The 12,212-nt window shown below is 58.2% G+C and overlaps 6 protein-coding genes across 6 annotated transcripts; 3 read left to right on the forward strand and 3 right to left on the reverse strand.

The window, feature by feature from the left end:
- Nucleotides 1–1,886: 1,886 nt before the first annotated feature.
- C8Q71DRAFT_698875 (uncharacterized protein) lies at nucleotides 1,887–2,858 on the forward strand (the record flags this gene model as incomplete). Its single annotated transcript, XM_047920039.1, has 2 exons — nucleotides 1,887–2,327; nucleotides 2,439–2,858. 2 exons carry the CDS (start codon nucleotides 1,887–1,889, stop codon nucleotides 2,856–2,858), a joined length of 861 nt encoding a protein of 286 aa, XP_047784245.1.
- Nucleotides 2,859–4,344: 1,486 nt separating this feature from the next.
- On the reverse strand, nucleotides 4,345–6,306 carry C8Q71DRAFT_239926 (mRNA capping enzyme, catalytic domain-containing protein). The gene is made up of 10 exons (XM_047917223.1): nucleotides 6,131–6,306; nucleotides 6,012–6,074; nucleotides 5,870–5,957; nucleotides 5,680–5,811; nucleotides 5,531–5,614; nucleotides 5,392–5,471; nucleotides 5,193–5,333; nucleotides 4,921–5,139; nucleotides 4,697–4,868; nucleotides 4,345–4,637 (listed from the first exon to the last, which is right to left on the reverse strand). The coding sequence occupies exons 1-10, from the start codon at nucleotides 6,235–6,237 to the stop codon at nucleotides 4,374–4,376; spliced, it is 1,350 nt and encodes a 449-aa protein (XP_047784246.1). The 5' UTR covers nucleotides 6,238–6,306; the 3' UTR covers nucleotides 4,345–4,373.
- A 187-nt stretch (nucleotides 6,307–6,493) lies between these two features.
- C8Q71DRAFT_736405 (S-phase kinase-associated protein 1A-like protein) lies at nucleotides 6,494–7,454 on the reverse strand. The gene is made up of 6 exons (XM_047922548.1): nucleotides 7,323–7,454; nucleotides 7,200–7,261; nucleotides 6,934–7,121; nucleotides 6,773–6,875; nucleotides 6,698–6,718; nucleotides 6,494–6,637 (listed from the first exon to the last, which is right to left on the reverse strand). Exons 1-6 carry the CDS (start codon nucleotides 7,411–7,413, stop codon nucleotides 6,617–6,619), a joined length of 486 nt encoding a protein of 161 aa, XP_047784247.1. The 5' UTR covers nucleotides 7,414–7,454; the 3' UTR covers nucleotides 6,494–6,616.
- A 96-nt stretch (nucleotides 7,455–7,550) lies between these two features.
- On the forward strand, nucleotides 7,551–8,391 carry C8Q71DRAFT_736406 (ribosomal L27 protein-domain-containing protein). The gene is made up of 4 exons (XM_047922549.1): nucleotides 7,551–7,697; nucleotides 7,756–7,854; nucleotides 7,934–8,001; nucleotides 8,068–8,391. Exons 1-4 carry the CDS (start codon nucleotides 7,637–7,639, stop codon nucleotides 8,296–8,298), a joined length of 459 nt encoding a protein of 152 aa, XP_047784248.1. The 5' UTR covers nucleotides 7,551–7,636; the 3' UTR covers nucleotides 8,299–8,391.
- A 140-nt stretch (nucleotides 8,392–8,531) lies between these two features.
- C8Q71DRAFT_699388 (uncharacterized protein) lies at nucleotides 8,532–10,355 on the reverse strand (the record flags this gene model as incomplete). Its single annotated transcript, XM_047920070.1, has 3 exons — nucleotides 8,532–10,109; nucleotides 10,165–10,195; nucleotides 10,261–10,355. The coding sequence occupies 3 exons, from the start codon at nucleotides 10,353–10,355 to the stop codon at nucleotides 8,532–8,534; spliced, it is 1,704 nt and encodes a 567-aa protein (XP_047784249.1).
- A 569-nt stretch (nucleotides 10,356–10,924) lies between these two features.
- Nucleotides 10,925–11,906, forward strand: C8Q71DRAFT_698534 (uncharacterized protein; the record flags this gene model as incomplete). Its single annotated transcript, XM_047920026.1, has 5 exons — nucleotides 10,925–10,970; nucleotides 11,028–11,262; nucleotides 11,356–11,511; nucleotides 11,571–11,781; nucleotides 11,838–11,906. The coding sequence occupies 5 exons, from the start codon at nucleotides 10,925–10,927 to the stop codon at nucleotides 11,904–11,906; spliced, it is 717 nt and encodes a 238-aa protein (XP_047784250.1).
- Nucleotides 11,907–12,212: the final 306 nt, after the last annotated feature.

Raw genomic sequence — 12,212 nt, forward strand, 5'->3', positions numbered from 1 at the left:
GTCGTTATTGCTCAGCTGGCCAACCATTCTCGAGACAATAGGCTTGTTGACCGTGCCGGGGACTCATGCGGAAGTCGGGACGCCACTTGTCTCAGGCCCCAGGTCGGCGTCGCACACCTAATTCGTGGCCTGCAAAGGCATAGTGCGGGCTAGTGCGAGGAATTGGATAAAGACGCACTCTAAAGCTACCATCATACAAATTGATCTGCGAAAGAAGCTGCGGTAGTGGCTTGGTAGTGGTACTTTGGTTGTGCCCTCGGTCCAGTGGCTAATCGCAAGTCGAGGTGCATTCCAGAAATGGAGTGGAGCATGTAGATCACTTAGGCACGTAGCCTCGTGCATCGTGGCAGTTTGCTCCATGAAGTACTGTCATTGGGACCTGCCCTATAGACACGTATAGCCAGTGATATCTTGGGCGGATGCATGACCGCAATTCGGTCCGGCATCCATATCCAGCCCACGTCGGCCGCGGAGTGGCGTCCCCCCTGTGTCTACCTCGGCGACTGGGGGCGGCCTTTGAACGACGCCGAGCGTCCAACGTTCAGCATATGCATGGAGCAAGGTCAGGTCGTAACGCAGCGCGAGAATGCCGGCCATACACTCACCTATACAGAGGTCGGTACGAGAGCCTGCCTCACGACCATGACAGATCAGGGATGGGCAGGGTACCTATATTGTTTGATTGCAGGTAATGGAAGGACGATGGATTGACTTCGAGCGCCCGGGGATAAGCTGAGGAGCACAGCAGTTGCATGTGTAGCCCCGCTTAGTGGAACGACGCGCGATGGGACCCTCATCATGCGAATTGACGCGTCAAATGCGGCTTGAAACACGACGAGTGAGCATCAGCATGGATTCGCCGACATGAGAGGGCAGCGACACGTCAAACGGACGGCGGGCGACGCGCTGGACGCGCCTGTGGCTGAAAGCAGTCATGGGCACGACATGTCGAGCAAGCACATGGCGATCAGGCATGACGTCGGGCGCATCAGCGCACGAGTAGGGCTTGTCCGCAGCTGGATGGCGAGTTCGCGGGGCCGCGATAACTGCTGACCGGGGGGAGGCCGGGGAGCCCGCTAATGGCGTTCCTGGACCGTGGAACCCCATACGCATGTGCGAGACAAGAGTTCGCAGAGGATGTGATGGTTGCATTGCTCGGCGCACAGGAAGCTACACGAAGGATCCGAGGGCAACACAGGTGCGCAGCGTAACGCCGCACGGGCAAGACAATGTAAGGATGAACAAGGAGAACAAGACAAGGACGCGTCGAAGACGACTCAGCAAAACAAGGAGGCTGTCTCGGGCAAGCGCGCGTGCGACGGTGCTCCGCGGTTTGGTAAGGGGTGCCGATGATTGGGCGGCGGACGCTGAGGAGAATAGAACACGCCGCCTCGAGGACGGCTTGTTAGAGTTGCACGGACGATGTAGCGGTCGCATGGTGGGCGCAGCGATATGGACGCCACTCGCGGATGGGTGGCTGCTGGAAGCGGCTGGGCTGGCGGGCGGGGGAGGCCGAGCGAAGGCTGTCAGTGCGCCGCTGGCTGGGCGACAGCGAAGGGCAGCGGCCCCCACTGAGGCTCAGAGCACTGGGCTCAGAGAGGCTCAGAGAGCAGGGAGAGAAGCGGACCAGACATGGCAAGACCGTGGACGCCGACTGCCTAATCGGGCGGGCGCCAGGCCACTTCACACTGCACATCCGATTGCACGCGTCCGAATTTTCGTATATATCTGCGCCCTCCTCCCACGTCTCCTCGTCCCCCGCCCGCCGCGAGCGTCGACTTATACCCTTCGACCCTGTCGTCGCCGTCGTCCCCTACTTGTCGCTGTTGTTCCCGTTGCTGTGTTATATGCCCTCGCCGTCCCCGTCTTGTTCGTCGCCATTCGGTATGCCGTCTCTGCGCCGCACTTTCTCGTCCCCCCCTACGCGTCGGGGTCCCTACGCCTACCCCTCGTCCCTCTCAAGCGGGCCCCAAACGCGCGCAGGCCCACACCAGCCTCGCCGGTCGTCCGGCTCCGACGTCAGCAACCGCCGCGTCCTCGCCGACATTGACTGGTGGCTCGTGCAGGATGGCCAGCGCGACGTGTACGACGCGTCCACCGGTGATCGCACCATGACGGACGCCTCCGAAAACGACACAGACGTGGAGCCCGGCACTGACGGTGTGACTCCCACCGCCCCAGCGCCCGGCGAGGGTACGGACACGGTCCTCCCTGCGTGGCAGCCGACGCCGAACATCGGTGTCGCTGCCTCCGAAATCTCGAGGCCGTTTGCGCCATACTTCGCGGACATGGCTACGGAGGGCGTGATTGGCGTTGGTTCGCCTGAGGTTAGTGTCATTTGATAATGCCCCCTGCCATCCCGCTACTCCGCCCGCGTCCCGCTCTGTGGCCGCAAAGTTTGTTTGAGCGAATGCTGATCAGTCTGCGGTTCGATATAGCCCCTCTCACCCCTGTCCCAGTTTGCCGACTTGACTCTAGCTCCAAGCACGCCGCAGCGCAGGCGTTACACCCATTCGGCCGAGTTTTCGGACTCATCATTCTCTTCCATCGACAGTACGCCCGAGTCCATGTCGTTTGCTCTGCTTGCGACGCCTCCTCAGCATAGCATGGACCTCATGGACGCGTTCATCTCGTCGAACACCGCGTTCATCTCGCCGGCGCGTCGCCCGGCTGCGAGCCCTGGTGTGGCTCGCTCTGTCAGCTATTCATTCGTCGAGGATGAAGTCTCCGGCGCGCCCCAGCGACGGGAGTCAATCGTTGAGGACCCATTCGCTGACATCGCGACTTGTGCTCCTATGCCCGTCCCGCCCCCGTTCTTCTCCGAGACTCAGCTGGACGTGGACGACTTGTTCTTCTGAACTCGAGTCCCCCGAGACGAAGTACTGTCTTGTGATCTTGGGAGGAGCAAGTGAGCGGAGATGAAGATGGAGACGAAGCGGAGGGGGGCTGGAGTCGCCCCACATATGCCTTCCTATTTTCTTGCGTCTTGTCCTGTGTCCGCCTTCACGATGCCCCGCGATGTCCCACAGCACAAACCAACTCTCCCGTTCTCGATTTCTGTTTTCCGACCGGCAACAACGCAACTAGCGACATACGCGGCAAGACTGCACGCTCAAGGCGTGCAATGCCCGCCTGCAGGCGTCTCCTTCTGAATTTGAATGTACGACGCGTTCGTTTACCTCAATTTGACCTTCCATCCTGACTGATGGTTGTGCTTTTCATGCAGTGTTACGTCCACGAACAGCGCCCACGAACGCGCCAAAGCGCCTAGCATATCTTCCAACGAACATTGTTCCGGTCTTGCATCCACTCGATCCGTTACCCACTTCCTCTCTTCCATCTGCTCACATGCATCGCATTCACTGGCGCTTCCGCCTACACTGGTCGCTTTCAGTTCTGGATTCACGCATTCACCGTCACCCTGCTCGACGCATTCACGGACTCTTGCCAGTCCACTCAGCCTAGATGGTCTTAACTTACACATTGTCCTCCTCCCTGCGCATTCCATTTACTCACGCCATCTCCCCGTTCCCCGCTAGCGCTTGATTTTACGAATCTTCACGCTTCTTTACGTTTTACGAATGCTCAAAGCAGCGCAAAAGCCGACTAGTGTCCCCTCTTTCCCCCGCCTCCCGTCTCCCCGTACCTCTGTAACGATAGACATGCATTCCATTGTTTGGCTATCTCCGTCCCTCGTCGCGTTGCGTTGCGTGTTGCTTTCCTGGGTCGACGTCGTCTTGCTGTCCAGTGTTCTCCATCGCTCCCGTACCCGTAACGAACTGCCACGACCCAGCTCCGGACACGCGCATCATGCCCCTGCGGTGCAGCGGTCCTGGGCACGGCATTACGATTACGACGTACGATATTTGTCTGCATGTAGGGTACAACCGTAGCGCGTGTGTACTGTAGTTACTCGAGCGAATCCAGTCCAGCGCGATCGTCCTGTGTTCGAATTTGAGTTGGGTAAACCAACGCCGCGTCCCGCCCCCGCGTCACAGGAGCCCTTCGCCGTGCCCGCTTGCGCATGGCAGGTCACCGCCGCGCCGTGCACGAGGCTGCACTCGACTGCGACGAGCCACCGATGACGCGCCACTGCAATCACCGCCAGGGCCTAGTAGTAGTCAGGTTGCACCTCGGTCGTAGTCGGCTCCAGGTCATCTCCGTGGGCCCAGCTACCCATCATGTACCGCTCTCCTCGACATCAGCACGCGGTCGCGCCTTGTGTGGTCTCGCGCAACAACGCCAGCATCAAGCACCACATCAGCGCCGGTGTCGGACGTGCGGGAGAGAGCACGGTGGCGCACAGACACGCTAGCCAGAGGGCGGCACTCGTTCACGGTGACCGCCGGCTAGCTAGCACGGTGCGCGGGCGATCACCTGTACATCCCAGCGATCATATCCGGACCGGACACTTTGCTCCAGGGTGACTGGGCGAGGGGACCGTAGCGCGGCTCTGCCTGGGGACTGTTTGCAGGAGGTGCATGGCCGTTTGCTGGCGGGGGTGGGTGAGCGCTGGACTGGGGTGGATGAGCGTTATGTTGTGGCGGTTTGGCGGGGGGAGGTGGTCCGCCTGATCGTTGTGGTTCTTGATGGCGCACCTTCCACGCATTGCGGATGAAGGCAGAACGAGCGAGGAGCTGCGTACACAATAGGTCACAATCCTGAGTGGCAGATGATTTGAGCGTGACCGACGTACCTGGTCCTTTTCAACGCCATCGGCGATACTTTTGATGATGGCCTCTACGACAGTCTTGTAATTTCCGGCCGGCTTGTCGTCTCTGAAGCGCATCATTCGCCAGCGCTCCCTTGTTGGGTCCCAGTGTACTTCAACGATCCGATCATCCAACTGCTCGCCCGATCGCTTTAGACTGCACACCTACGTCAGTATCTGCATTTAGACACCAGGTGGTCGTTACGAACCTCTCCCATTCCTCGTCTTCGACATGCATGACGTCGTAGAATTCGTATCTGGGCGTTCCTCGCTCGTTGGGCAATCCTCGCTCGTCGCCGCAGTACACGTGCAACTCGAACACGGGCTTCGCGTGGAAGTCCGGATCGGGTGACCGGATGGATAAGGGTGGAAAGCGCAGGACCAGCTTGAAGTCGATCGAGTTCTCAGAAGGAGGTTTCCACTTTAAGCTGAACAGCGCATGAGAAAGGCGTAACGCGAAGATGATGGACTTGGGACATACATATTGGTGTCAGTCCCTGGGATGTAAGGAGTCTCAGCGCATGTATAGATAAGTCCATCGTTGCCATGGTGCAGCGCGGGCAGGTCGATGTTGAAGACGTCGTCGACGTGATATGACAACTTCACTTGCTTCACTTTGATGCTGAATGACGGAATACTTTTAGCGCTCGACGTGAACGTTGTGCTGAACTTGCACATACTGGAATGGATGGTCCCTCGCCACTTGGGGATGATCTCGTAGCATCTTAGCATACGGCTCGCAGAACCACATCTGCAATCGCTATTTAGAATAGCACTATTAGAACGGACACACGACCTGAGCAATTCAGTCTGACTTGCCCCATAGCGCTTGTCCAGCGGTCTTGCCATCACGTTCTGGTCGTCAACGACCAGGCAGTCAAATGCGAGGTAACGGAGCGTCTCCTGGCCAGACAAAGGACACGGTCTGAGGTTCACAACATTCCGGGGGAGAGACTGAAGGTACAAACTTGACGCGTGCGGGGGTCGACATCAGTGACTAGCTCACCATCGACAATGGTACTGCGGAGCGGCTTCCTTGGGTCTTCAAAGTGCGGGAAGTAGAAGCCACTCAGTTCGCGGTACGAATTGTGGCGGTCAATCTTGGTCGCATATGAGACTAAGTGACATCCTGGAGACAGTCTGTGACCAGAAACGTACCAGAAAAACCATCTGTTCACTCGTTGTGATGTCCGTGTAGACGAAGAGCAGCACCCGGACGCCGTCCGACTTCTCACAGACCCAGTAGCTGTGAGAACGCGCCTCAATTGGCTGTACGAGCATACAAGCATGCAAGACTCACTCTTTCGTGTCCAGTTTCTGCAAGTCGGGCATGGCGAAGCTGACTGGCTGGCTGCCGGGGAAACTGTGGCGTAACAAAGGTCAGTCGTTGAGCGGGTGTGGCACAGTCGCGCGTCTTACCGCTCGTTCTCGAGCTGACAGAGCCTGGCGACGGTCTGCTTGAGCCATTTTTCCTGGTCTGAGCGGTGGGGGATGGGGACGCCAGGGAGGTCTGGTATTCGAGACATGCGTGCAGAGGCCAAGGAGAGCGATGTGACGCGCGGACGTGACGCGTCGTCTGCCGTGGACTGCGTCACGCGGCGCGCGATGGAACCCCGTGTGACCGCGTCGCGTCGCGTCACCCAGTCACTCGAGCATGCCTCGCAAGCCACTGCACATTGAGTTTGATATCTTGTGCACGACAAAATCTGGCAGCTCATCGAGAGCCAGTGAACAGATATGGCCAGGCGTTGCCTCATCCCACTTCACGCACGTCCATCAAAAGAAGGATGAGCAGTTGAGGCGAATAGAATCGTTCAACTACACACTACAATACAACGCGACGACATTACGGAAAGATGGGAGAGCGAGACGACATATGTGATGATACAGCCACGGAGTCGAAATTTACCGGTCCTCCGCCCATTCCTAGGAAATCAGATGCAATTAGATGACTATCCTGGTGTCACGAAAGTAGCCAATACTTACGTTCTCCTTCTTGATTTGAGCCTGCGCAATACCGTACATCAGCCATCAGTCAACCAAAGCTGTCGAGCCACATACCTCCTCCTCGGGTGTGAAGTCGTTCACGATGTTGAACAGCTTGCGGATCTCCTCGGGCGTCTTTCCCTTGATCATGTTCGCGACTGTTTTGCAGCCAACGTCGCTGAAGCAGAAAATCTGTTCGAGTGCTTCCAAGCACAATGATCGCGAATTCGACTCACAGGAGGGGCTTGATGTCGAGGTAGTTGGCAGCGAGGATGATCTCGAAGAGCATCTCCTGGTCAACAGTAATGAACTTCTGGTCCCACTCGCTGATATCCGTTGTCCGCTTGCGGTTCTCATCCTGGCTTTGCTCAGACTCGGCAGTCGGCAGGGGCTCGCCACGGTGGTGTTCACAGTACTCCAGGACCTAGATCGATGAGCACATGAGAACGCCACACCCGCATTATGAGCATCGCTGCGCGAGTAGCGCAGCGCATTCACTCACCTTCTTCAGGACACTGGAAGAAACATTGGGGAGAGGAATCGGCTGGTCGCTCTCGCCAACATCTGCGCACAGGCCATCGCTATCAGCACAGACAAGAGGCGCGCAGCGCGACGACAGACGCACCCTCGAGCATGTTCTTGATGAGGACGCTGCGCTCAGCGACCTCCTTGTCCACAACAAACTGCTCGTTGTCGGAGGTGACGAGGAGAACCATTGTAGCAGATGATATGCGCGGACGTGAAGGTAATCGACCTGGTTGTGGGACGCGAGGTTTGCACAGGTCCGCGTCTTTATGCAGTCGCCTGATTACGTAACCCCGTGATTTGAGTGGCAGACTGGCGCTTCGACCACAACGCCTCAACCTTGTCCTCCGCCACTAGCTCGGACCTCAATTCTTTGTGCACACCGCGTCCGTATTGGGCCCTCTGACTCATAGCATGTCTGTGATGTCCTTCCTCCGCTTTGCCAAGGCTGCGCGCAGCCCGTTCGCGCCGACAGGTACGTCCTGCACAGACTAGTGCAAATGTTAACGCTCAGCCACGAACCTCCGCCACAGGCCTGGGGTCCGTGCGGACGGCCACGAAACGTGCTGGAGGGAGCACAAACAACCATGGTGGCTCGCCAGGGAAGCGGCTAGGCGTCAAGAAGTTCTCAGGTGTGTGACTCGCCCACCCTGCCTTGCCCCGCCTCGTTGCACGCGCGCCCGACTGATGATAATCATTCCGCACGGCCAGATGAGTTTGTCGTGCCAGGCAACATCCTCGTGCGGCAGCGAGGCACCCAGTTCCACCCTGGGCAACACGTAAGTCACGATTCTCTTTCCATATCTCGACATGTTGACTCATGCTTCATGCTTGTTGCGGCACAGGTGGGAATGGGCCGCGACCACACGTTGTTTGCGCTCGTCCCGGGGTACGTGCGATTCTATAAGGAGACGCGCATGCGTAGCGAACGCAAGTTTATCGGCATCGTGCTGGAGAGGGGTGAAAAGCTGCCGAGAGACGTGGCGACACTGGGGCGCAGCCGGTATTTCGGTTTCGTGAACCTCAATGCACCTGCGTCTGCGGAGCAGGATGCGCCGGCACGGACTGCTGCTTGACACACTCCACGGCTCTCAGTGTAACGTATCTCCACGGTTGCACATATTGCATGTTTGCGTCACTAATATACAAAAACGCACTATCTACATGATCCAACTTCGATACAGTACAATAATACAGCTAAGGGGCATGAGAGGGCTAAGTGTGGCTGAGATGGGTTATGCGTTGAGCGAGTGTAGAAGCATCCAGACTGCAAAGTATCTTACAAACGAAGAAACGTACAAGTACAACTTCACCAGGACACCTCGGGGAACGGGACTCTCATAACCAGCGGTGGATCGAGGTCGACGACCTCGATGATCTTCCTTAGTGCCGGTATGTCCGTGTCCTCGATATCCTCAAAATTCTCGTAACACGGCAGACGCATCGACAACCGCTTGATTGGATGGCCATGTTCAGCTCGTTGCTGGGCGAGGAGGTAGCACTGCAGGGTCGACCACGTCTTGTCGTTGGTCATAGTCAGAACCTCCAAATTCGGGCATAGTAGCCTCCCAGTGACCTCTCCCGGTGTCGCTAACGCCGCAAGGATGGCCCTCGAGAATCCAGCATCGTTGATGCTGTCTATCCGGATATGGAGCTCCTTCAGCAGCGGCATCCGCTCAAACACCTCAATCCACCTCCGCCGCGTGAAGCCCAGGTGCGCGCGGTGGTAGTATGTCTCCGAGATCGTGAACTCCTCCAGGAGGGACAGGTCCAGCGTGCGCACGATGCTCAGCAGCAGGTGGCCCGCGACCGTCGGCATCTCGCCGATGTCGCTGTCCTGCGGGATCGCTGCGAGGATCTGGAACGGGCTCGTGCGCGTCGTGCCGTGGATCACCACGACGTCGTTCGCGCTCGTGTACTCGATGTGCAGGCGCGTGATCTCGGGCAGGTGCCCCGTCTCCTCCAGGTTGTCCGGCAGGCCGAAGCGGAACGTGAAGTCCGCCGCGCGCTCGAGCGAGACGGAGAACCGCGTCGCGCAGTCGGGCACCGCGAGCCGGCTGAAGAGGTCCGCGACCACGGACGCCGAGCACCGCGAGATGTCGAGCACCCGCAGATTGTCGAGCCGCAACGGGGGACGGGAGTCTGCTGCGGCAGAGGACGTGAACGTCGCCTTGCACGTCCGGAGCTCCTCGAGCTCCGGGCACGCCTCGAGGATGTCCAGCAGCTGCGAAACCTCCATGGAGATTGGTTTGCGTTTCTTCCCTTTGATGAAGAGCCGTTTAAGGCTGGTGTATGTCAGGCTGCCTGGTTCTGGGTATGCATACGCCAATCTGAGAGTAGTCAGTCGCGGCGTGTGACGGTCGAACATCGTCGGGAGGGCGAAACAGTCGCCGTCCATGCCGACTTTGTATACGTGCAGCGCCTCGAGCGCGGGTGCGGGGGACCGTAGAATGGTCTCGAGCGGCTCACGGAGGTCTGCCTCCTCCATGAATATCGACGGCAGGTATATGTGGCGTATTCGTGCAGCATGCGGTAGGGCAGCATTGATGACCTGGGAGGCCGCCTCCGTGGTCGCTGAAGCAGATACTATGAGGGACAACGACGCGTCTGCCGACCGCTCGAGACATGCGAGCGCTGCGTCCGGGTATTTCGTGCTGAGACGTGTCCAGAGCGCGGCACATGTCAGCGCGATCTCTCGCCAGCGGTGACAGACGTGGGCGAGGTAGACCCATGGTGCGGAGCCATATGAAGGGTGGAGGGGCCCGTCCTCTTCCTCCGCAATGCCCTGGAAGATGAGCAGGAGGATGTCGGGCGCTAGCCGGTGTATGGGGCGCAGCGCATTGCGGTACCGTTGCAGCAGTGCCAGAGAGAAGTCAAGGTCCCCGAGCTGTGATGGCAGTTAGCACACTGGGCAGGCAGACGTCCTGTAGAGGGCATCTTACCTTGTCCACCACTCCGTTCAACTCGTCGGCGCTTTGGGCCAAACAAGTTGGTCTACATCAGCGTCCGCGTCTACGAGTCAATGGGAGAGTACATACTGCGGTCCATGCCACTGGGGTAGGTTCCAGGCGGGACGGTCGAGGAGGTGGGACAGGGACAGGCCCGCCGACGTTGTGGTCGACGCTGAGGCCATGACGGGCGACTATCAGAGCGGGTGTGGGAGGACGTGTGAGGAGTAGACTGCACACCGCCCTGGTACTTGGACGGCTATATAGGAGCAGCGCACAGCGTGAGTTTGCGAGCGCCGGGCGCAGTGTCCAGTCATGCAAGTGCGGACTCGGACGACCTCCCTTCCTCCCCCATTTACGTACGACCATCTCCCCTCCGCGATCTCGGTGGCTGTTCACCTCAATGTCGGCTAGTCGAGGCTGTAGCACTGCTGCATATGTCTGCGGTATGGCTGGAATGGACGAGTCACTGCTCCCCCGAGTAGCCAATATTACGCACCGCCTCCGACGCTCCTTGCACTCACGACTGAACTGCATTCGAGTACTCGCCGCCGTCCGACAATGTCGTGGAACCGGCGGCTGTTCGCGAGCATACTGCGACCGCCACAAGCCCTCACAAACCTAATAATAGGGTTGCACAACCAATGCAGAACACCCCCGCCATCCCGGTAGCCATGCTACCGTTCGGTTCTCACAGGCCTTCTTCACCTCCACCGCCACCTAGCCTGAGCCCCGTGCATCGTCTTGAGCCACAATGTCGACCGATTACCAGCTCTCCATAACGCCAGTCAAGCTGTCGCGTATGTATTGCTCCGCGAGAGATTGCGCTACTGGGAGCTGACGGCGAACGGAACCAGAGCTGCCGTCCGAAGAGACGATCGTCTCCCTCGGCGAGTCCTTGCTGGAGTCGACCAAATCCTGGAAACATGGCAAAGCGTTCCACAAGGGCCTCGTGAAGACATGTTCGCGCCCCAAGGGCCCGCGGGACGGGGCGCCCTGGCACTGCCGAATCAGCGAACACGCACCGGAGGACGCGACGTTCGACGAGTTCTGGAGCAAGTTGGGCGAGGACAAGGCGAATAATGAAATGCAGTGCGTGTCAGAGTCCCCCTGCGCCCCGTCCTCCGACCTTTGTAGCGCGACGCCGAGATCGATCGTGCCGTGTGCTAACATCGATCCTGACAGGTATGTGTCGGAGATCAAGAAAGTGACCCTCATCAAGGAAATCTCGCCGACCCAGTCCATATGGTCGCTCTACTATACCTTCCCGCCGCCAGTGTCTCCTAGGGTCTTCACTGTTCTACAGACTAAGCATCTGGTCGCTGAGTCTCCGAAGAAAGGGTGCGTGCGCGGCCTCCACGGTGTTGTTGCTCATGCTTATATCATCCGCGCTCGCACAGGCTCATTGTTTCCATCCCCGTGGAACTGTCTGAGGATGCAGAACTAGCTAAGCTCGAAGAGAAGGGCGTTAAAGGCCGTTATGTCAGCGTCGAACTTCTGGAGGAGTTAGACAACGGCAAGGTCGAATGGCGGATGGCGACGTCCAGCACGCCTGGAGGCAACATCCCATCCTTCGTCGCGGAGTCCACCATGGACAGCACTATCGCGAAGGTCCGTCAATGTCGGTTATAGCACACTGCTGTTAGACTTACTGTGCGCGTCTACAGGATGTGACCCACTTCTTGCATTGGTTCCACACCGTGCGAGAAAAGCCTCAGGAACCTGCTGCTGCGTGATACCATACTTCAAAGGCGTTCTATCACTGCGCGCGTCTCGGAGTTGTACACTACTGACATCTGGAGAATAACGACTGCAATATACTCAACACATAGATCGTGCAGGTGCTTAGTCCTCAGTCCTCAGGCCCCTTCCCGGTGCACGACATATGTAAACGTTCGTTCGCAGGCGCAGGATATGTCATCGTTCAAGCGAGCCTGACAAGTACACGCGTAATCAATGAATATACGTTTTCTGTGTGGGTCCACTACCTCCTTCCTTCCCTCCAAACCACGGTAAGTGTACTCAGACAACCCCTGTGAAGC

Source organism: Rhodofomes roseus (assembly GCF_022264815.1).
Source record: "Rhodofomes roseus strain CIRM-BRFM 1785 chromosome Unknown C8Q71scaffold_2, whole genome shotgun sequence".
Lineage (NCBI taxonomy): Eukaryota > Fungi > Basidiomycota > Agaricomycetes > Polyporales > Fomitopsidaceae > Rhodofomes > Rhodofomes roseus.